Source organism: Panicum virgatum, chromosome 1N (genome assembly GCF_016808335.1).
Source record: "Panicum virgatum strain AP13 chromosome 1N, P.virgatum_v5, whole genome shotgun sequence".
In the NCBI taxonomy this organism is placed as follows: Eukaryota; Viridiplantae; Streptophyta; class Magnoliopsida; order Poales; family Poaceae; genus Panicum; species Panicum virgatum.
Genome location: NC_053145.1, coordinates 15,718,416 through 15,742,304, shown reverse-complemented (window position 1 = coordinate 15,742,304; position 23,889 = coordinate 15,718,416). Strand labels below are relative to the sequence as shown.

Genomic DNA, 23,889 nt, shown 5'->3' with positions numbered 1-23,889 from the left:
CATTTTAATCCAGATACGAATACGAATGCGGATCTCATCGGATACGAATACAAAATGGATAGTTCGAATTCAGATACCTTCTCGATTTGAAACATAGAGCTATCACGAGTATCAGTTTGTTTTGTCAACAATTTTATAATAGATCAAAATCATTATAGAAGTAGGGAGTAAAGGATTAGAAGATAGCTAATAAAAAAGAATATAATTATCTATGTATAGCTTTTATATTAAACATATAATACTAATTTTAAAGGTAAAATAAATAAATACTTAATAATTAAGATATATAAAAAAATTTGATCATTAAATAATTAATTAATTTGACTCGTATAAAATAATTTTAATAATGAAATAAATATATTAAATAGTTGAAGTTAATTTTTATATCATTACTAATTTTAAAAAATATATTATTAGTTATCTAGCTTTCTAAATAATTTAAATAGTGTACATCATTAAGTAATTAGGTATAAGGATAAGTTTAATATTGTCTCACTAGTCACTTTTTCTTTGCGGATACAGATGGATACGGATGTGATCGGATATTCCTCGAATACGAATATGGAATCGGATAGAGAAAAGTTCTCAAAGTCGTATTCGGATGCATCCAAATGACATCCATATTAAAATCGGATACGAATACGAATATCCATATTTACATTTTAAGTGGATACGAATACGGATAATTCGGATATTCAGCCATTCGGATCCATCCTTAACGGGCACGGGGCTCTTGAGGCTAAGCCACCCACCCCACCATCTTGGTCAAGAAATTTGGATTTTTACATATTGAGCTTGGTAAAATTGCTACCACAAATATAGATTTCACAAAAATTCATATTTGCGGTGCCTGTGATGTGAGGAAATAATGGGCCAGCCGGCCAGGCCTCCTGCTGGATGTTGCGTTGCATTGGGCCGATGTAGGCTGTGGGAGTATGTTGCAACATCATAAAAGATAAATTGAAAGCATCGAATAAAAACTAATACTCCGTTGTAGCAACACAAATCATCTCTTACGACATCAAAAAGAATCTTTGCAACATCTTAGCTCGGCGCCCTACGGCTGCAACATAGGGGTGTGCCTAGCCCCGTGCACGGCGCGACGCGTAGAGCCGGTCGTGGCCTCGTTGGTGATGAGGAGTGGGGGAACGGTAGGGGCGCGCAAGGGGCTGCAGCGATGCTCACCACGAGGGTCTCCGGTGGGGAGACTTGGCGACGAGGACGTTCCAAGGACATCGACGATGATGGGTGGAGCTCATCGCCGAGGAGGGCCTGCAAAAAGTGGTGAAACGGAGGCATGACGTCTCAGATCAGTCAATGAGGACGAGGGAAATCTGTAGCCACAAGGAATTAAAGAGTAGCTCACCAGAAGCGACAAATTTGATGCGCATCCACCTGATCTCCATCGTCAACCCTCCTCCTTCCTCTTCGAGCTCGCCACGCCACCACCGCACCCATAGGCGCTCTTGCCCATCGCCCCGGCCTTGCTCCGACTCAGTGGTTTTGCCCTGGGAGGCGATTACTAGCGGAGAAGCTGAGTTAGGGCATCTCCAAGAGAATAGCCATTTTTAACTCTCTATTTGGCTCTTCATTTAACTTTGTAAACAAATTCCTCTTCATAATAGGGTAGGGAAACCAACAGTATCTCCAAAGTGACTCTCCAAATCACCTCCCTCCTGTTCCCTCCCTCTCATGTGCGGTGTCATCACCGACGCTCCTCACCTCAGACCACCGCAATGAGCTGAGGTCGGCCCTGAAGATGGCAAACTTGGTCGTGCTGTTGGCCATGGCCGCTCTATGGACCACAGAAGCCAGCCGCCGAACACCAACAGGTAATGCGTCTCCGGTGGCGCAGGTGCCTTGCATCGTCTCGCACAGTGGCGAAGCTAGAGCAAATTGGAGGGGGGGTGCGCTTGCCTCGTTGGTGCATAAAACTGAGTCATGGGGGGTGCAAATATGGTGAAAATTTGAGCATGATCACTGTTTTTCCATTTTTTACGGGGTGCATTAGCACCCCCTAATCATAACATAGCTTCGCCCTAGTCTCACCGGCACGATGCAGGGGGCCTTGACATCGCACCTGGCCCAGGCCACCACCGCCTCGCTGGTGCATCTATCCTCGCCGGTGGGCATGGCGAAGAGGTCGCCGGTGTCCTCGACGGCGTACATCTTGCCATTGCAGAATGCAATGTCTGATGCCACGCCACACGAGCGCTACGCCGCAGCTCTGGACGACGAAGTGGACGGAGGATAGGGCTGAGATTCGCGCGGTGCCCCCTAGTGAACGGGTTCACGAGCAGGTACCCGTCGAAGAGCAGCCGGTCATCGCGCAGGAGCCGTGGTACCATGCGGCGTCAGGGAAGCGCAGTACGGTAGAGCCGGTGAAGCTGATGAAGGTGCCGTCCGGGAGCACGAGCCATGGCAGCAGGTCCGAGCTCCGCTGTCGTAGCCCGCGAGTCCGAGCTCCGCCGCCGGAGGGCGTGAGCTCTACTGCCGCAGCCCGCGGGTTTGAGCTTCGCCAGTCCTAGTGGCAGGCCCCACCGGCGCGAGCTCCGCCGCTCGCGCAGACAACCGTCGTCCTCGAGCTTGTCGTGGTGGGAGGGAGAGCGAGCGAGGAGTGGCACGTGAGGGAGGGAGAGAGGCGGGACCCACGAGATGGCGAGGCGGAGCGCCTAGCTACTCTTGCCGAGCGAGCGGGATGGACTGGCGAGTGGGATAGCTGGGCAACATCGATAGAGAGTCTGTTGGATCACCGCTTCTTTGTTATTTCCTCAAATTTACCGATGCATATGCTTTTACAGAGGCCGTTGGAGTTGCTCTTAGTCCGGCCAAATCCATCAGAAAGATAAGAATATAAAGTTACAAGAGTAAATTGCACCCCAGGTCCCCAAACTTGTAGCAACGTTCTGCTTAGGTCCCCAAACTCTTAAATTGTCTAATTGGGTCCCTAAAGTCCTTTAAGTGATTCATCCCAGGTTCCAAATACGCCACGCATGCATCGAAAGCCGACGTGGCATGCCACATGATGCCACGGTGACGAACATTTACAAAAAAACCCTGATATAGTCGTATCTTCCTCATTATGCTCCTTTCTCTCTCTCCCTCACCAATCTCTCTCTCTCCCTTGGAATGGCGGCCCTGGGCACCGCAAAGTGGTCGTGCTGCGCCACGCGAGCTCTGGTGCATGCGGGGCCGCCGAGCTCCCATGCGGTCGCGTGGACGAGGGTTGCTCAAAGCCACGCCATGGCCACGGCAGCTGCTCAACTGGTGTGCAGCTCCCGCTGGTGGCGAGGCCAGCCGGTGCGCGGGGCGGGGCGACCAGTGCGGTCGGGCTGAGCCGATGCGCTTGGCTGCGGCGGTGTAGGGCTGCGCGGGGGCAGCCTGCAGCGAGCGGCGGCGGCGCCATGAACGAGCGCGGCAATGGCAGGTCGGGGACCGTCAACCCCCGGTCCTTCAAGTCATGGTGGTAATGGGGTGGTGTTCGGGGTGTCGTGCAGAGGGTGAGGGAGGTGGGGGAGGAGGTGATTTGAAAGTGGTGGAGGGAGAGCTATGGATTTGGGCGGCGGATCGAAGGTGGTCGGCTCGACTCTGCTTTTTGGTTGGCCCGACTGGAGGAAGAAGAGAGGCAATGAGAGGGAAAGGAGAATAAGGCGCTAGCGGCGCAGTGGAAGCAACGGTCGCAGGGCCGCCACTGCCGCACAGGCTGGCGCTAGTTTCCCACGGGTCCGCCGCCGCGCCGGCCGGCGAGCCTTGCCTTCGGGGCCATCACCGAACCTCGCCCGCAGTCACCGCCGCGTAGCCTTGCCGGTGGGCCGCCAAGGCGCCAACATGGCTGCCTTACCCGCGGCGAGGATGGTGGCGGCAGGAGCGGCGGCGCACAGGCCTCCTCACCGAGCACGCTGCAGCGCTGCCTGCTAGCCGTCGCCACTACGCCCCGGCCACAGCGTGCAACGCAGCGCTTGCAGGCCTGTGCGCACGTGCAAGCCTCGCCGCGCCGCCCTGCTCCTGCTCCACCTCCACGCACCGGCTCGCACGGCCGCGCGCTGCCGCCGCACCCTGCGCCGCGCCAAGGGATGGGGAGGAGCGCCTCCTCAACCGTTGGTGTGGGGAGGAGAAGGGACAACCACTGCGTGGGGGAAAGAGAGCGGCGCGGCGGCGGCCACCTCTGGCGGGTGAGCTATGCACGGCTCGCGGCTGCCGGCTGGGAGTGGTGGTGCAAGTATAGAGGAGGGTGGAGAAAAGCTCGTTAGCCACTGGTGTGGGGAAGAGCAGGGACGGGCGGCGCGTGGGGTACAAAGAGCGGCGTGGCAGCGGCCAGCTCCGACGGATGAGCTGGTGAGAGATTGGAGAGGGAGGGGAAGAGAGGGAGAGAGGAGTAAATGTGAGAAGATAAAAAAAATTTATGTATTTTTTTAAATGTTCGCCACCGTGGTGCCACGTGGCATGCCACGTCGGCTTCGGATGCACGCGTGGCGCGTTTGATACTTATGATGAACTACTTAAACGACTTTAGGTACTCAATTAGATGATTTAAGAGTTTGTAGACCTAAGCGAAACGTCGCTATAAGTTTGGGGACTTGGGATGCAAATACATGGTATAGATTTAAACATGTGTTGTATATCTGGATGAACGTGGCGTCCGAATAATTAAGCGGCATCGGATACTTCCCCGCGGGGAGACCCGGTTGGAAACGAAACGCCTCCAGTTCCAGGCGCTTCCCCGCCCATCGCCGGCCTTCTCTCCCAGTCCAACAGACGCGCGCCGCGGGCCGGGGGAGCCGGCAACCAACAAAAGCCGAAAAGCTCTGGCTCGTCCCCACCCAACCACCCGCATCGGCCGTGCCGCCAGCCGTCAGATACTCCTCTGCCTCCCCTCCCTCTTCCTCCACTCCCCCTCCACTTCCCTTCCAACTCCCCCCAATCCATCCCATCCGCGCCGGCGATGAGGTGGGACGCGGCGGAGCCGGAGGCGGTCCTCGAGCGGATCTGGGACCTCCACGACCGCCTCAGCGACGCCATCCTCGCGTCCTCGCGCGCCCACCTCCTGCTGCCCCCGCCCCCGACCGCGCCGCCCGCCGGAGGGCCACGCCCTCGCGGGTGCGTCTTCGTCAAGGGCGCCGGGGCGGCCGCGGAGGAGGCCGTGGCCGAGGCCAGGAGCCTGCACGCCATCCGCTCCGCGCTCGAGGACCTCGAGGACCACCTCCAGTTCCTGCACGTGAGCCTGCGCCCCTCCCGCCCCTCTGTCTCCCCCCGACCCCGACCGCTCCCCAGCCTCCTCTAGGGTTTCGCTTCGCCTTGATTACTGGCGCGAGTTAGTTCAGGTGTGGACCACGACCGCCACTTCTGTGCTGCAGTTGCGATCCATGGGGGACTACTGCTGCTGATCATGATAGGAGCTCCAGTTCGCGTTTCCCCCGTGGTTGGGCAGATTCTGGCATGGGGAACTGCTTAATCCTGATTTCCTGCACTGCCCTGCCCGCCTGTACTCGGTATGCGGCCTCCAGGGGGCTTGGCTGGTGTTCGCGCCGTGAAATCCACAAGGACCACTCTTGTTTTATGCTTGTTTTCATCCCGCGCCATGATTTTCACACGGTAGAAAGTAGTAACTGAACTGCGGCTGAACGTGTTTATGCCCGTGGGGCATTAGCAGGGCTGTTTCGGATTTGCCATGGCGAGGCATTTACTTCTCTATGACTATTTGGAAAAATTGTGCTCCGCTGATTTTGCCTCAAAAGTGCCCCGTCTCTTGCGCATTGAGTGCAGATTTGGTGGTCATGTGAGCCATGTGGATATTATACGGGCGTCCTGCCATTTCACATGGGCTTTGCTTGCCCTCCCAGTCCTGGTGTCTCGTGTTCTGGATTCCAATTGCGCTACAAATATTAGTATCCTATTCTATAGCCATCTGTCTCTTCTTCAAAGGCGATTGCATGGATACATCTTTGTTGGTGTGGTACGCAGAGATGCAGATCGTCTTCTCTCATAAGGATATACTTGATTTCGCTTTGTAATTCTAACGCATGGAAATGGAATTAGTCCCAAGTTTGCTGGTTATTTCAGCCCAATGAATTTTTAGCATCATTATGTTATATAGATTGTGGCATAAAGCTGAACTCAAGCTGCATTCTGAAATTTGCTATTAAATTGATCACTTGGACTTCCTGGGCATTTGGTTAACTCGGTTATTTCCATCCTAACTTAAGATCAGCTTATAACCTGTGTGTTGTTCCTCTACAGACTGTTCAGTCGCAACAGCGGGCTGAGCGAGATGCTGCAATTGCTAGACTCGAGCAAAGCCGTCTAGTCCTTGCTATGCAATTAGCGGAACATCAGGGGAAGAGGTACAGAGTCATCGATGAGGCCTTGGCATTTGTGGGTGAAGTGAGTGACAAGAGTCGATTTATCTCACCAGAAGACGTCTGTGCGACCCAGACAGAGGATGATGCAGAGGACAACAGGGGCAGTAGTTCAAGGATCATGTCAAGCATGCTATCGTGTAGTTTGTCTTTGGCCAAGAATTCATTTCGGCTGGACAAGATCGGTGGTGCTCTGGGTAATGCTGCGGTGTTTGCAGTAAGTATGCTTGCTTTCTTGCAGCTGCATCAAATTGCATTTGGAAGTAAAACTCCAGCCATGGGATACAGGAAGAGAATTGAGTACAGTTTTCAATCTGGGAGCTCACAACAGAATGGGAAAGGGAAACATTTGGAGGTTTACCTAGCCAGAGGATGAGGAATTATTAGATCACACTGTTTGTTGTACAGAAAGTTTTGACCAAATATCAATTTTGTTGGTTTTGTTAGGGCATTGATCATTCTTTACTATGCTGGACCCTGTTCCAGGCAACCAGGAAACTGACTGTCCAATTCTTTTTGGATGGATTGGAAGGGTACTATGAATTGTACCTCCCAAATTGTATATGGCTTTGTGCTTAGAGATGGATTGTTTGTAAACTGTGTCCTTGTTCAAGGAAACTTGAATGGTCGTGTTCTGAAAGCGATAGCTTTCCACACCATCCTCCCTCCACTTGCTTGCCAGTTTTGATTTCATATTTGATTCCAACTGCTGCCTGGGTGCTATTGAGAGGTGTGTTAATGGTTCTTTGCTTGTGTGATAAGTTTCATGTCCGTGTGGCTATAGATCGAGTACATATGGTGCTTGTGCGGGTGTGCATATGCTTTAATTTGAATTCTGATGACGTTATTTGCTTTTTGCTTCCTTGCGCTTGATGGTGCTTCTTTCTCTGGTTTGCTACTTTGCTTTGTTGATTGCTTTTCTGGTCATATTTGATGCCGAAGCTGCTTTGTTTATATGTTCGCAACTACCCTTCTGTTTTCCAGATGTACTAGTATCCAGCTTTGTTACTTTTGACCATTGCCCTCCAGATCCAGGCTGCTCTAACTGGTTGCGCTTTGTGCCATTTGTGTGTTCTGTTCATTATGTACATTACCACGCTGGAAAGGTGAATACATACATCCTGATGATCTATAATGCAATTTGTGGGTCTGTGTGAAGTTATTGTTACATAGTAATGGTACAGTGGTCTGTCTTTTTTTAAAAGAGGGAAAAGTAGGCGTGACTTTTTCTGTTAATACACGTATGTGCGGTTCACTCACAGTGGATTTATTCTAGATGCATTCATCATTGATGTGTTTAGGTGAGTTGCTCAAACAAGAAAAGTACTGTTACCATACGTGGTTGCTTATGCCCCTAATTATTGTCCCGAGCTTAACACAAAATGAGGTGTCTGCACATTGATCACCTTAGACTAATCATAGTATCAATCATTTCCTATTTACTTGTAGGGTGCACGTGCGACATCTCACGTGTCTGAAAAAAGAATAATTATATAAAATTTTGTTGCAACAGGCATTTTTGAGAAACTTTATATGGTGAAAACAAACAACGAGATCTCAATTGTGGTAAAAATAGACAAAATATTCAAAACATTAAAAAAGTATATAATTATACAAAAATATTGAGCACCACAATGCAATAGAATAACCCTTATTTATACTCATAACAAATATATACAAAAGTTTACAGACCACTACCAGCACTTAAGCTGTCCAAGCATCTCTAGATGCCAACACCAAAGTAACTAAAGGATTACAATTTCTGAAATAAAGGCACATCACTGGGACTGCATCACCAGGACACTAAATGGCCACCGCCCACCAGGAAGCACGATACAACAATAAGACAGAAGCACCACATACGCAAAGACCACCAAGATCTCACACCAATGAGGACTAAGCCAAAATTCTGTTCCTAAAGTTCCAGCCATTATTTTTTTCTCGAACACGCAGGAGAGCTGCGTATCATTGTATTGATAGAAGAAGAAAAATGAGTCACACATAGACCCAAACACACCCAACACACCCCCTTAGCCCTTCGCTACTAATCACCTGCTAAAGAAAGACACTACGACCGACCCAAACATCTAGACCTCACCCTGGATATCAAGCAAGGTAAGGCCCCTAGCTCCTGCAAAGCTCCACAAGTGCGCTTCCTCATAGGCCAAAGAAATGGCAGCAGCGACACTTGGGCTGGACCCATTAAAAACACAATTGTTTCGGTGTCTCCAAAGGCACCAGGCACCAAGGATGACTGGAGAGTTCAGACCCTTCCTTAGATCCCCCACGACTGAAGCTTCCGCCTTTTCCCACCAATCATCAAAGTTAATGTCCTGGGGCTGAGGGGCAAGCGAGATGAGGCCAAACCGCTGAAAGAGGGAGAACCAGAATTGTCTCGAGAACACACACCCGACAAGCAAATGTTGGATATTTTCTTCCTCTTGATCGCAGAGCAAACATCTGGCTGGATGAGGGAGGCCTCGTCGAGCTAGTCTGTCGGCTGTCCAACAGCGATTATGAGCAACCAGCCACATGAAAAATCGACATTTAGGAGGAGCATGAGACTTCCAGATTCTCTCTGCAGGTTTGAAGTAAACAGCACCCTGAAATAGGACCTCATATGCTGATTTTGCAGAATATTCTCCTGAGTTGGATAACCTCCAAATGTGTTTATCAGGAGTCCCAACTTGCAGTTCAACCATACTGAGGAGGTCCCAAACCTCGAGGAATTCCACTAATCCTTCCACCGAAATTGCACCCTGGATATCTTCTAACCATTTTTCATTGGTCAGAGCCTCACGCACCGTCCGCTTGTTAGCCCTTCTTTTGGAAACTAAATCAAACACCCGGGGTGCAAGCTCTCGTATGCTATGGCCATCTAACCACTTGTCCTTCCAGAACAAAGTATTTGTCCCATCTCCCACTTCAGTAATGACAGCCATGGATATGAGACAATCCACCTCTTTGCCAACTTGGATAGGCAGATTTGCCCAAGGTTTGTTTGGTTCCGTTTTCCTAAGCCATGGCCAACGTGCTCTCAAAGCACAATTTAGTCTTTTCAGATCTGAGATACCCAACCCACCGAGCTCCAGATGTCTGCAGACTTTTGGCCAGGCAATTAAACAATGGCCACCTTGTGCTTCTTTCCTTCCCCGCCAAAGAAACCCTCTTCTGATCTTATCGATGGCTTTTATTGCCCAGGTCAGAAGTTCCATTGCCATAGCCACATAAACTATTTTTGCTGTCAGGACAAATTGAACCCGTACCACTCTCCCTGCCCAGGTCATGAGGTCTGCCTTCCACCCTGGCAGTTGGTCTGCTATTCGGTCAGTTATTGGTTGAATCTGCTCCTTAGTCAACTTCTTGATAGTAAGTGGGAGTCCTAAATATTTGCACGGGAAATTTTGCACTTCACAGGGCAGCAGGTTCTGTATGGTGGCCAAGTCCTCTTCAGCACACTGTATTGGCAGCACATTACTCTTCTGCACATTAGTTTTCAATCCGGATGCATCTCCAAACAGCTGAAGCAATTGTGGAGTTAGATTAAAATCAGCTGCTGCCGGACGGAGAAAAATAGCCACATCATCTGCATACAAAGAGATTCGATGCTGAATCGGCCGTGAAGAAAGTGGCTGCAATAACCCAGCTTCAGATGCTCTAGTGACCATCCAATTCAGCACATCCATCACTAGAATGAATAGCATCGGAGAAAGAGGATCCCCTTGACGAAGACCCCTCTTGTGCTGGATAAAATCTCCTGGTGTGCCATTCAGCAGGACCTGAGTAGAGGAAGAAGCTAAAAGCCCACACACCAAGTCTCGCCATCTAGACCCGAAGCCCAGTTTCCTTAGCACCTCCAAAAGAAAAGCCCAAGAAACTAAGTCGAATGCCTTTGTGATGTCTAGTTTAAGGAGGATCCTTGGTTGTTTTTGATTGTGTAGAAACTTCACCGTTTGTTGCACCATCATAAAATTGTCTTGGATGAACCGCTTTTTAATGAAAGCACTTTGGTTGGGCGAGACCATTTCATCAAGGCGGCCGGCAAGTCTGTTAGCCATGATTTTAGTCACCAACTTAGCAAAGCTGTGCACCAGACTTATGGGTCTAAAATCTTTCACCTGATCTACATCTGATTTTTTAGGGAGTAGAGTGATATACGCTGAATTTAACAGCCACAGGTTCCTGCAATTCCTCCCCCAAATTCTGTGTAGGGCTGCCATAATGTCTTCCTTAATTATCGACCAACATGCCTTATAGAACCTGCCTGTGAACCCATCCGGTCCAGAAGCTTTGTCTGATGGCAAATCCTTGATGGTCTTCCACACTTCATTCTCATCAAAGGGAATATCCAGGGCTTCTAGATTATGGTTTGGGATGTCCAGGTGATCCAAATTGATGGTCCTGTCCCTGTCGCTGTCAGCACCAATAAGATTTGAGTAAAACTCAAATATTGCTGCAGCTTTTTCCTCATGCGAAGATAATATCTGATCACCCTCCCTTAAGGAGGCTATGAAATTCTTTCTTTTTCTATGTCTAGCATGCATGTGGAACAACCTGGTATTAGCATCCCCATCCTGCAGCCAATTAATTCGAGATCTGACCCTGGCTACTGTTCTCAGAAGGGAGGCCAGCACCAACGTATGTTTTTTAAGGTTATTGCGTAACCACATCTCGTTTGAATTTAGAGTTCTAATATCTTGAGCAATGTCCAGCTGATGCAAAATTTCCTTCACTAGAAGGAGTTGGGAATTGAGGTGGCCCACCGACTTTTGGCTCCAACTTTGTAAGCTTCTTGCTGTTGCCTTAAACTTCAGCGACAGTGTTTCCAGAGGGCAAGGGCGAGCTGGTACAGCAGTCCATGCAGCCTCAATAGTTTCCATGAAAACATCCAAACTTGGCCAAAAGGCTTCGAAATGGAAGCGCCTCTTGCTGGCTGGGCTGTCCTGTAGGCCAAGCAATAGGGGGCAGTGGTCTGAATCTCCAGAAGCACAACTTTGTAAGAGGCAGTCAGGGAACAACTCTTCCAACTCTAAGGAACAGAAGACCCTATCTTGTCTTACAAGTGTTGGGGAATCATTGGTCGAGGAGCTGGACCAGGTGTACTTGCAAACATGGAGAGGTAATTCAGTGACTGCCATGTCATTCACCCACCTTCTGAATCTTCCCATCATTGCTCTATTTAAATTGCTATTGTTCTTGTCTTCGTCTTTGTAAATCAGGTTGAAATCCCCTGCCACCAGCCATGGACCCGTACACACAGTACCTAATGTCCCTGAGTTCTTGCAGAAATTGGATTTTCTCTTGGTTTCCCTGTGGGCCGTACACGCAAGTCAGCCACCATGAGGTTCCATCAGAAGAGCTGAACTGCACAGAAGAAGAAAAGGCATCCACACGGCTTGAGTTGACCGCACCCAGACGCGCTCTCCAAGCAATCAAGATACCACCACTAGCTCCGATAGAAGGCAGGAATATAAAGTTATTATCAAACTCGACACCAAGCATGGAGAGAATACATTGCCTAGAAACCTCAGCCATTTTCGTCTCTTGTAGACATACCACATCAATTTTAGATGAGTCAACAATTACTCTGACACTGCATCCTGTCTTGCCTGCGAGTTAAGCCCTCTTACATTCCAGACTAAGATACGTGATGGATCCATTAACCATACAAAAGATAGTCCCGACCCCCATTTCGTTACAATACTGCTGCCCTTAGATTAGGCATTCCACAGGCTCCGCTGCGATGTCACCCACAGGGGGTGTCCAACCAAACAGGGCAGCCAACGCCCTTGTGTGTGGATCAGCCAAGAACGATCGGAACCTTTGCGCATAATCTTCTAAAATCTGCTGGCTAAGATGTTCCCTTTCATCTTCGACATCCATATCCAGAGCCCGCATGACCCTTTTCTTCAAATGCACCGGACATACCTCATTCATATCGGCCCCCAACCCGGCCAGGCGTCGACTGCGGCGAGGTGCCTCACTGGGAGGCAGTGTTGTCTTCTTTCTTCTTTTGTTAACGTGTGGAATTGGAAGAATCCCACCCGGCGTCTTGGATAACCTCCGAATAAACTCCGCCGCCGGACTGGAGATCGCCGCAGCGTCAGCAGGGACCCGAGCTGAATCCCCCCAACATTCGGCGTCTCCATAGTGCTGCCTGGAGCAGCAGAGCCCGACTCCCCTTCCCTGGCCCTCGACCTAGGGCGACGGGAGTAGACCAGGAGAGGGGGCGGCATCCTTGACGGCACGCCAGCCGCCGACATTTCAGAAGGCAAGCCGGCCATCCGCAACGTGAGCGGCGATGGTGGAGCCGCCGCCGTTCCCCCGGCCACCGGCAATTGGGGCATCGGTGGCGAGGATCCGGTCAGCCTTCCGTCCATCAATGGATCAGGTGGCGGCGTCAAAGCTTGAATGTGACGGTAGACCACCGGCGACAGGGGCGGAGTCGGCACCGGCAATGTTGAGGGGATGGGCTGCCGAAAGGAGTTACCGAGAGGCGAGTTCAGTTGGGCTCTAGGAGTGGCTTGCACTTCCTCGATGAAACATTCGAGGTCCGGCTCAGAATGAATGTGGGCCGCACAGGCTTCATTAGGCTCGCCAAGCAGGCTGAGGGAGCCCACGGGCCTAGCGCGAACAGGCTCTCCAAGCAGCAACTTCTGTTGATTTTCACCACTCGGAGCACATGCCTCCACGAGGCCTCGCGCCCCCGCCGGTGCAAGCGACTGACTCGCATCCCGGGGCCATGCGAAGGAACTCGTCTCTTCCCTAGGCAAAATGATCTCCTCAGGCTCCAGCGTAGTCGTCAGTTCCCCAAGCAGCGGCGCCTCGGACGTCACCCACGTCCGCCTGGTCCCCGCGCGGGCCCAATGCTGACGGACGGCCACCCAGAGCCGACGACGATTGCGCCGCGTCCCCAGGCCCCACCTGAGCTGGAGAACCTTCGGCAGATCGACAGCCCTGCAGCCGGTGGTGATCATGTCCACCACCGAGCGGCGATGAAGGTGGGGTGTCGAGCGTAGTGGGAGATGGACACCCACCCTCGTCCGCTTGGCCCCCGAGTGGGCCCAGTCGTGCATGCACCGGCAAACGGCCTCCAGGAGCGGACGACGACGACACCGCTCCCCCTGGCCCTACCAGATCCTGAGGACCCCCGGTAGCCCGACGTCCTTGTTGCCGGCGGCGATGCAGGTGGTGGGAAGTCCTCGCTAGCTTCCATGAGAGGCGAAACCGAAACCGATCGAGATAGGATATGTAAGCGTACGCACACCCAGTTCGGAGCCCGCCAAAGCAGGTTCCACAATCTCGAGCTCCAACTCCGCCGGGATGTTGCCATGGCAAGAACGCCATGCCTTCAGTATGAACACATCACGTCTCTCTGCAACACTGGGATGAAGCTCATCAATCCAGCACCATTCGTCAAGGAGAAGCTCGGCCGTAGACAGGACCCAGGCATGTGCAGGGATACCCCTCACCTCCACCTCGACGGCAGAAGGCAAGGAGGAAGTTGTTGAGTTGAGAAACCTCGTCCACCTCATGATGTGCAGCGGACAGAGGCGGTGACGAGTGGCCGTGGCCGCCCACCATTGTAAATCCGATCCACCAGCTCATCACTAGGCAAGATCAAGAGAAAGCTGGCTGGCCCCCAACGATGAATGCGCAGCATGCCTTCCTCGACCTCAAACCTGATAGCGATGGACGAACGGACGAGCTCAGCTGCTCCAACCGGCAGGTCGCCAATTATGGTGACCACCAGGGCGCGAGCGAGCTCATCCTCGCGTCGGCGGATGGCATCAGTGCGAACCAGAAAGCAAACTCTCGACACGAGGATTTATCCCGTGGTTCGGTTAGCCACAAAGGCACACCTACATCCACGTTGTCAAAGCACTCACGGAGAGTATTGCTTCACGGCAATCAAGTCTCTTCCGTGAACACAATCATGGTCACCTTGATCCCGTTTTCCACTAAAAACCTTCACCAAGAAGGGTAGGGGTCTCCACGTCCCCTGCACAAAGATGTCACGCCGCTCCACACCAAATCGGAGGATCGTTGACGTTGCCGACGAGCCAACAAGGCTGCAAGGGGTCGGCGCACCGAGTTTTTCTTTTGGTTCACTAAAAAACCAGCTCACGAGGCACAGAACCTTACTATCTCACTCACTAAAGAGCTGATCTATCACTAACACTCTCAAAGATGTGCTAAGGACTAAGGATATGATCACTAAGCTCTTGGATGGCTTGGAGGTGTTCTTGGATGTGGGTGTGATGTCTCTAAACTCCAGCAACCTTGAAATGCCCGGGGGAACCCATATATATAGGCCACCAAGTCCATAGAGCCGTTTGTAGCCGTTGGACCTTTTCTGCGCAGGGCACCGGTTGAACCGGTGATGGGGCACCGGTGTAACCGGTCACTCACGGCTCAGAACTAGCCGTTGGCCTTCTGACACTGTACTCCAGAAGCCACCGGTTAGACCGGCGCATTGCACCGACGCCTCATCGGTTCAACCGGTGCTGAAGGGATCTGCCTTCACTTCCTTGTAGCTGACGTGGCATTGCATCGGTGCTTGTTCCGGTGGGGCACCGGTTCAATCGGTCCTGAAGAGTTGGCTTTTGCGCGTTTGACATGCTCTCTGGTCAATAGTATGGTGAATGCACCGACACCTATTTCTTTGACCGTCGGTTCAACCGGTGCTACTGAGATTTCTTGACTTTGCCTTCATGCGCTTTGTCCAATGCACCGGTGCCTGTGCGTAGGTTTATCCGGAGACCTCCGGTTAGACCGGTGCTTGGTCATCGGTTAAATCGGTGCAACTGTTTCTGCAAGCTATTGTCCAATTTATCGCGGTGGTCATTTGGACACCTCAAAAATATACTATATCTGCTTTTTCACTACGGTTTGAGTGTCTCAGCGGTGGATTGGACACATCTCTGCAATGAATTGGACACATTTGATTTTATCCATGGGACCTAAAAATCCTACAAATGTGATCTCACAAACTCGTTAGTCCCATTGATTATGTTGTCACACAATCACCAAAATCACAAACAATAGCTTAATGGGGCCATGTTCCTTACAGAGCCCCTATTCAGCCTACATGTATAAGCAATGTTTTCAAAACAAATGAGCTAAATTAACTCCCAGGTGGTGAAATAGGAGCTACAACATCAGATTTAGCCACATTGATATAACCTTTACAAAGTTGATGAATTCACAGCTCCAACAGAGCTACACCACACTTGTATGCTGTAGTTGAAGCAGCAGGGGTGATGGGCCACCGGCTGATCGAAAGTACCTCCTGAGTCCTGACAGCAGAAAGAACTAAGTCTGTCAGATTTACAGAAGCTATGGCATATGTTGGAAATGAGGGAGAGCAGATTAATATGCTGTTATTACCTTGGATTATCCCATCGTCACGAGTAAGCCTGGGTGTCTTGCTTCTAGTTGCTTGCGTTGCACAAACAGCTCCGTGGTGCAGTCCACTATTACTAGTTCTTTCAGCGAAGTGGGTAGGCCCTTGTCCGGCAGTGATCGGATGACTGGACATTTACTGATCTCCAACTTCTTGAGAGAACGTAGGAGATATAATCCTTTTGGAAGGGTCTGCAGATCATAGCAACCTTCAAATGTTAACTGCTGGAGGGACGTGAGGAGCTCAAGCGCCTGCTCTTGCTCTTCTGTGAACTGTTCTACCCGCTGATCATGCCGGAAGGATAAAGTGTGGAGTGTTGCAGCGAGGCAACTGCAAATTGGAGCAACAAGCACCCCAGAGATGGTATCCACCTCAAGATGCTCCAACTGGTAGAAGGAACCTGCTGACACTGACATTGCATTCACCCTGCGTGCCACCTCCGCGAGTAGATCCGCTGCTATGGAGCAGGGGAGCTTTTCTTCCATGTCTCCAAGAACCGCAGTGAGATGGCTCTCTGTCACAGAGTCGCAATCATTTGCTTCCCTATTGTCATCGTAATCCTCTGACATCTGTGACAGGAGATCCTCTGCTGTATAGTCGCAATGGTTTTCTCCCATATCATCACTATAAGGCTCCGAGGTTAGATCATGTTCTGTAGAGTAGCGATGGTTTTCTACCGTACCATGAATGTTATTTCCTCTCCTGGTGAAGTCATTGAAATTGTAAATCACCAACTTCTTGAGTCCGAACATAATGTGAGGATTGAACCCATCCTTTGTTAGATTCTCACAATCTACTAGTTCGAGATGGGTAAGAGATGTTAGGTTTGAAAGCAGAGACATTGCCAGCTTGCTTGACTCACCGATGATGGTGAGCTCCCTAAGAGATGCAGGGAAAGGCTTCATGATTGGATCTGCTTCTCCCGTAGACCACTGACAGAGCATCTCACCACAACTTTCTATTGTTAATGATTCGAGTGACGTGAGGCCCAACAGTCCTCCCCGGTTATCCATGGGAACAATAAGGTTTCGACAGTTGGAGACCTTTAACTTTTGCAGTGAGCTGGAGGAAAGAAATTGCACTCCTTGATCATGATATTCTGTCCCAGGAAAATACGGAACCCGTTTGTGTTCTCTGTCATATTTTACTGAATACCTAATCTCCAATTCCAAAAGGGCTGGGAGACAGTTCAATGCCCTTGCTAGTGATTCTCCACAGAAACGAAATTCATTGAGACTTATTTTTTCATGTGTCATGGATCTAACACTGTCACTGAATTCTTCTGTTAACAAGGTGTCACTGTCATATTGTTCGGAACTTTGCATTTGGAGTTCAGTCCGTGAGGTTTGCATGACATCTTTGATACTTATCTTCTTTACTTTATCCATATTAACAAAGTCCAGAGCACCAAAATAACTGTTAACATTCAACTCGTTTTTCTCATAATGGACCAATGTGTCGGAAAATTCTTTTACCACATGAATGTACGTTGTTTTTGAAGTGCAAGGGATCGGGGCAAGTGATAACTTAGGGCACCCAAAAATCTGTAGAACACAAAGACTGGGAAAAATGTCCTTTTTAGAACACTCTGAGGTGGGTAGAGTAGATAGATTGTAACAATCTACACACTCAATGATTTCAAGCCTTGGAAATGATAGGCAATCAGCTTCTACAACCCACTCCAGAAGACATGGCATATTAGACAGCACAATTTTCTTCAAATGTGTGAAACTTTTATCTTTACCACCACCATAGTCAGGTCCAAACTGATGCATCCCGGCAATCTTCTTCAACTTGAGCTCTGTGAGATATGGTATCATCCCAAAAGGTGGAAGAGTGTTCCAAGACACACCTTCTAGATGTAGAAACTCCAACTTTTCGAAGCAGATGTCACTACACAACCAACTCGGACCAATGGTACCACTATGATTTATAATGCTGAGTGCTCTAAGATTAGGGTGTGGTTGAAGGCCATCGACAACATCAGAGTCTACTGTTTGTTGACTCCAAACTAATCTCAATGAAATCAGATTTCTTTTTAACACCAACTTGGCCTCATGTGCTTCATCCTTATTTCCCACATTTTCAAGGTTGCGTATGGTGAGGGTTCCTCCAAGTTCTCGCAATTTCCCCAACTCTCTTAGTTCAAATCCAACACTCCTTTTCTTGACAATAAATTCTTTTAGCTCTTGTAGATACTTCATGTTTCCTACCTCAGGAATGCTGCAGTGGAGTTCTTTTTGAGCAAGAAAATGGCGTAAATTCACAAGGCGGCTAATGTCATTAGGCACACCGTAACCACCACCCCACTGTGTTAGGTCCAAGAATTTCATGTGATAAAATCTGGACAAAGCGCTAGGTAGCGATGGTTCTAAGAGTAGAGGAGATCTAATTTTTAGGTAACGTAGGTGGATAAGTTTTGAAAAGTGGCATGGAAAAGATCCTATGGAGTCCACATATATAAATAGAACCCGAAGGCTTTTCATTTCTTTGAATGCCTCATTTAGAATAGTAATGGTGCCTCTGTTATATTCTCCAAAAAACATCAAAGTCCTCAAATTTCTAACATCTATCCTTTTCTTTAGTTTATCCAATTCTCTCTCATAATCTTCATTCAATTTGCCCTCAATGTTGATAGACAAGTGACGGATAGATGGTGGGATGCCATCAGCTCTAAAGCAAGAACCACTTATATTTATGCATTCTTCCGATGAAACAAACTGAGATAGCTCATGTAACAAATCATGCATAACATAATTATCATCTCCTTTCATGAGAAAACCATTATCTACTAGCTCATCCAAGTACCTTGATCTTGTGTCATTAACTTCTCTGTTTTCGCCACTAGAATCTGTTATTCCTATTGCAATCCATAAACGAGTAATCTCTAAAACATCAAATTTATGATCTTCAGGGAAAAGAGCACAGTATGAAAAACATTTCTTTAGATGGAAAGGAAGGTAGTCATAGCTAATTTTCAGTGCTGGCATAATATCATCTTCATTTTTCTGATTTTCCCACTCCTTTCTTTCAAGAACTTCCACCCAATGTTCCCGGGAAAGATTGTTCTTCAATAACCGACCAACCGTTTTTGCAGCTAGTGGGGAACACTTCAATTTCTTTGCAATCTCTTTTGCAGTGTCAATTAAGTCATGCTGCTCAAGTTCAACACCAGTGTCACCAAATATACATGCTTGGAAGAATTCCCAGAACTCATCAGGTTCCAGGCCTTGTAATTTTATCGGTTTAGTCGTTTTAACCACCTGTGCTATGTTTGGAAATCGTGTTGTCACAAAAACCATGTTGCCTTTGGTTTCCCCTTTTGTAAACGGGGACAGTAGATTTTTCCACTCACTCTCACTATTGCACTTCCAGATATCATCCAAGACAACTAAGAACCTTTTGGATTTCAATCTCTGCGCAATAGTTTTTTGAAGCTGGTCTAAATTGGTTGTTTCATTTGCTCTGCTACTTTCTTCATTCTCTACTGCAAGTATGCAGTTTAGAATCTCCTGGGTCAGCTTAACAACATCAAAATTAGTTGATACACACACCCAGACTCTAACGGGAAAGTGCTCTTCTATTCTTTTGTCATTGTATAGATGTTGAGTGAATGTTGTCTTCCCAATGCCCCCCGGTCCAACTACAGCAAGAACAGATAGTACCTCACTGCGATATGTGCCGCTGGTCATGTCACATATAGTCTGCTCAAAAATAGTACCCCTCCCGTACAACTTATCTTGTGTAATTGTTGAGCTGGTGTTAGGCCGTTTCAGAGAGGCCGCCCTGGTTGCTGTAGGGTAGCTGCTATGGTTTATTTGGAGGAGATTGGACACAGGAGCACACAAGGTCTGTATGTCCTCGATCAGTGACTTGATTCTTTTGGCCATGGCAACTCTATCGAATTGCAACACTCCAACAGGCCCATTATTGTCGTTGTTGTAAGCATTATCTTGTGTACGGGAACAAGAAAAGCATGGGAGCCAGTTACCGACAGTATGACGAACAGCATGGCGGCCATGCCGGGCATGGCCGCTAAGGCCCCCGCCCACCTCTGGGGCGGCCTCCCGTGTGCCGTCGAGCTCGTCCTGGATCATGAAGTAGTGGAGCTCGTCCAGTGCGTCCTCAGCCTCGTCGGCCTTCTTGTTCAGGTCCTCCAGCAGCCCCTGCAGGCCGGGGTTGTAGCAGACGGCATCCCTCCCTTGCGCCGCGTGCAGCAGCCCGAGCGTGTAGTTAGGGGTGGTAATGGGCCATGGCCCTAATGGTCTCTTCACAGCCCAATAAAGCCCTTAAAATTTTTAGTTCAAAAATACATATGTTTAGAGCCCGGCTCTTTTAGGGCCCGATCCTTAGATTTTCTAGTTCAAAATGTTGGGCCCTTTACCACCCCTACGTGTAGTTGAGCTCGGTTTTGATCCTTGTGAAGTTGAGACCAAGCTCGGAACTGGCCACATACGCCGCCACCAGATCATCGGACAGCTTCTTGAGCACGTTGCCGAGTACCCAGTTTGCGGCGGCGAGAGCCGTCTGCATATCCTCCAGCGGCCGTAGGACGGCAGCTGGGTGTTGAATCAGGTCGAGATTTTGAGCAGTGTGAATGGTGATTTATGTGGATGAACGTCGATGGATGGTTCCTTTTGTAGCCAAGTTGCTGCACAAGGAAATGGAATGGAAGCCCAGTTTCCACACGCCATAGACGCGGCCTCTGTTCGAAGTTACCCCCAAAACACGCTTTATTTCGACATCATGGAGAAGACTAAGTCAGTCTCCACACGCTACAAACACGGTCTCTACTGGTAGTTAGCTTCTGAAATCGTTGAATTGAATCGTAAGTTAAAACACCTTCTGCGCACCCAAAATCTATCTGTTTGGGACCGAACTCACCATCATGCCTAGCTTTTTTTGCCGTCCTAAAAAAAATAATTGGTCAGGGCTAACAGGTGTATTTTACTGGGAATGATTGACCTTGCGTACAGCGAAGCGATGATGAAAGACGAATTCGATGTGGAGTAGTTGGCACGGAGACTTATCATGCCTAGCGTCTTTCATATGTCACCGGGAAAAAACGTCATTGATCAGGGCCAGGGCCAACGACAGGAGGGGTATTGACGATGACCATTTCTGAAGATGACAGATGAGCCTAAATTGATGATTTAGCCATTATTGAGATCAAGCAGATTAGAGATCAGACCATTGCCCTACATGATTCACCCATGTTCCTCCAACTGGTCGGTTGCGCTTTTGTGCAATTTGGTGTTTTGCTCACTGTACAATAATGCGTTGAAGAGTCTTTGATGGTCAATATGATGCAGGGAACGCGTCTTTGAGGTTGCTGCACACTTTTTTTTTATGATGTTATATATACTACTTGTTCTCATGGGGGTTTTTTTTGGTGAATTCCATTTGAAGTGGATTTATGCTCATGGAATGCCTATTGTCAAAAAAAGTACAATGATCTTTGATTTTTTTCCTTTTAAAAAATATTGGACATGATTTTACTATTGATACACAAATGAAAGGTTCCCTCAAAGTGGATTTAATTTTAGATGCATTCATCATGGAACTTGTTTAGGTGAGCGTCGTCGTTCTAACAAGGAAAATACAGCTAGCTTAAGTGGTTCCTTATGGGCCCAATTATTGTCACGAGCTTAACATATACAATGAGCTGTCTGTACATTGATCATCTTAGACTATTATCATATAGTGTCAATAATTTCCGTTTGCTTTAATTTGAAAATGTATTGAAATATATATTAATTAAATTAAATTCTGAAAATATGTACCATAATAGACGTTCATTGCTATCTCGTAACTTAAATCGATAGGAGCCTATTGCAACAGGAACGGAGTTAAAATAATAAAGTGGTTGATGTTTAGAGATATAGGTCCTGTTTGGTTCCCCTTCTAGAATTTCGGAACACGCAAGCCGATAAATTTTTTTTTTGTAAGCATAGAGTACTAAATGAAGTCTATTTGCAAAACCTTTTCACGAATAGGTGTAATTTTTTGCGATGAATCTAACGATAGTAATTAATCGATGATTGGCTACATTGATGCTGCAGTAACCATCCTCTAATCACACGGTCAAAGACCTCATTAGATTCGTTAGGGTTCGAAGCGCAGGGGTTTTGAAGTTGGTTTTGTAAACCACATTTATTTAATACGCATAATTAGCAGTCAAAATGTCTTCTAGGACGTCTAGGGAGAAACAAAACGGGGCCATAGAAGGCAGGACACGCACAACGTGCGCGAATCTAGGATGTAAATCTAGGAGGGGGCTCATTTTCATCCTCTTCTTCCTTGTTTCTCTCTTTTTCTTCTTCCTCTTCTTTATTCACGATTGAAAATTGTTGGGGGCTTTGGGGGCTCCATGATATCCATGGGGTAGAGGGGCTGGAGCCACAGCTGTGGTGAGAGGCGAGGCCTAATAGGCTATGCCCGACAGCTCTACGGCAATAAAAGAGGAAGCGCGACCGGTGGAGAAGCGCACACGCACCGGCTGCCGTGACGCATGGGCGGTGGTGGGGTGGACGCGCTTGGTCCGGGCGTGCACGGTGTAGCTATTGCCAGCACGCGCCCGGCACCAGCTAGACTAGACAGGCTGTTTGTAACAGAACTGTCCAAATTAAACCGGTTTAAGTGCACTAACTATTATTTCAATGGCTAATCAAGTTACCATGTGCTTAAAATGGTGGAATCCGGCAGCCTGTTGGGTTAAGGATCGAAAACACCGGAAGTTTCACACAAAGGCGAGCACAGATGATTACAAGCAGACATAAGTTTCTCAAATCTAAACTTCAACGCAGAGATTTACAAAACAAGTTTAAATAAAATTATCAGAGTTCAACATGCAGCGGAATTTAAATAAATGCTCAGTTTGAAAACAAAGATATCTTGGATTCCGGTATACTTTTTGGACATACCTCTGGCAGGAATGCTTAGGACAACATCACGATCGGAGAGTGCAAATTCCTTTTTTAACCGTTTCATTCATAGGAAGTTGACCTTTGTTGAGTTCTGGCTAAGGTTTCACACAGCTTTGGAGTGCCAGCGCCAAGAGGAGTTGAAAGCCGACAATGCAAGTCTTCACACCACTCCTAAATTGATGACACCATGGCCCATGGAGAAGCAATGTAGTGTGATATATACACATGAAGTTTTTAGTAAATTTCAGGAACAAATTGTAGCTGCAAGAGACCATTGCATTATTTAAGGTATTTCAGAGTGTGATGATGGAAAATGTTTCACCATGCCTATCTGGAAAAGACCGAGTTGTTCAGATGAACAAAACAAACATGTTTGGTAGGTGCTCCTGTAAATTATATGAATCCTATAGCATCCCGTGTCGTCATACCATACAAGTGCTTCGCGCCGAGAAGCAAAATGAGGTACCATCAAATTATATTTTGAAGAGATGGCAGACAAGATGTAAAAGGTGTGTATTGTATGTTTTTTTTTCCTTTGGCTGTTTTGCTTCCTTTTGTACATCCCCTTTTTCTATTTTATACTATCAGTTTTAATGAGCTGTTCAATTTTACAGGGAACTATCCTTTGACGAGGAAGGTAACCTACTGGATGAAAAGCCAAAAGATCCTAGGGACGTGGCAATGCGGAAAAAGATTTCAGAATCGCGCAACACGTTTGAAGATCTTATTCAAATGGCCAAGAACTCTGAACAAGAGATGAACTTTTTATATTCTAGTTTATCCAACCTTGTAGAACCTCTCCAAAATCGCACGCCTGCTACGAGAGTTGATAAATAGATGAGTATGAATCTTTCCTGGGTAATAAAATTCCAACTGAAGTCGATATACATCCACCAAATGATATCAAGTCGAAAGTGAGATCCAAAAGAATTAGGAAAAGCAATGACAAGAAGGTTAAAAATAAACAAAAGTGTCGAAAATGCAAGCAAGTAGTGGATCATGATGCACGCAATTGCCCAAACAATGTTATGTAAGCTTATTGCTACTAGGTGGATGCTTTTATATTTCAATGTTGTGTAAGCTTATTGCTACTAGGTGAGCCAATCTGTAATAATTATTTCAATGTGAGTTGTTAACCATATTTGTATTTGAGTCTGCTTCACTATCAGTTTCAGAACAGTTGGCCTCATTTACTGAGTGT

At 48.0% G+C, this 23,889-nt stretch overlaps 2 protein-coding genes across 2 annotated transcripts; one reads left to right on the top strand and one right to left on the bottom strand.

Moving 5' to 3' along the window:
* The first annotated feature begins 4,790 nt into the window (after positions 1–4,790).
* On the top strand, positions 4,791–7,026 carry LOC120655319 (plastid division protein PDV1-like). Its single transcript, XM_039933076.1, has 2 exons — positions 4,791–5,215; positions 6,238–7,026. Exons 1-2 carry the CDS (start codon positions 4,943–4,945, stop codon positions 6,730–6,732), a joined length of 768 nt encoding a protein of 255 aa, XP_039789010.1. The 5' UTR covers positions 4,791–4,942; the 3' UTR covers positions 6,733–7,026.
* An 8,311-nt stretch (positions 7,027–15,337) lies between these two features.
* On the bottom strand, positions 15,338–20,445 carry LOC120655318 (putative disease resistance RPP13-like protein 1). The gene is made up of 3 exons (XM_039933075.1): positions 20,164–20,445; positions 15,747–19,997; positions 15,338–15,655 (listed from the first exon to the last, which is right to left on the bottom strand). Exons 1-2 carry the CDS (start codon positions 20,293–20,295, stop codon positions 15,753–15,755), a joined length of 4,377 nt encoding a protein of 1,458 aa, XP_039789009.1. The 5' UTR covers positions 20,296–20,445; the 3' UTR covers positions 15,338–15,655; positions 15,747–15,752.
* Between the last annotated feature and the right edge of the window lie 3,444 nt (positions 20,446–23,889).

Coding starts and splice junctions, on each gene's coding strand:
- LOC120655319 (XM_039933076.1), top strand. CDS start 4,943: ATGAGGTGGGACGCGGCGGAGCCGGAGGCGGTCCTCGAGCGGATCTGG. Junction 5,216..6,237: donor ACCACCTCCAGTTCCTGCAC/GTGAGCCTGCGC, acceptor GTTCCTCTACAG/ACTGTTCAGTCGCAACAGCG.
- LOC120655318 (XM_039933075.1), bottom strand. CDS start 20,295: ATGCAGACGGCTCTCGCCGCCGCAAACTGGGTACTCGGCAACGTGCTC. Junction 19,998..20,163: donor CAAGGATCAAAACCGAGCTC/AACTACACGTAG, acceptor ATTACCACCCCT/AACTACACGCTCGGGCTGCT.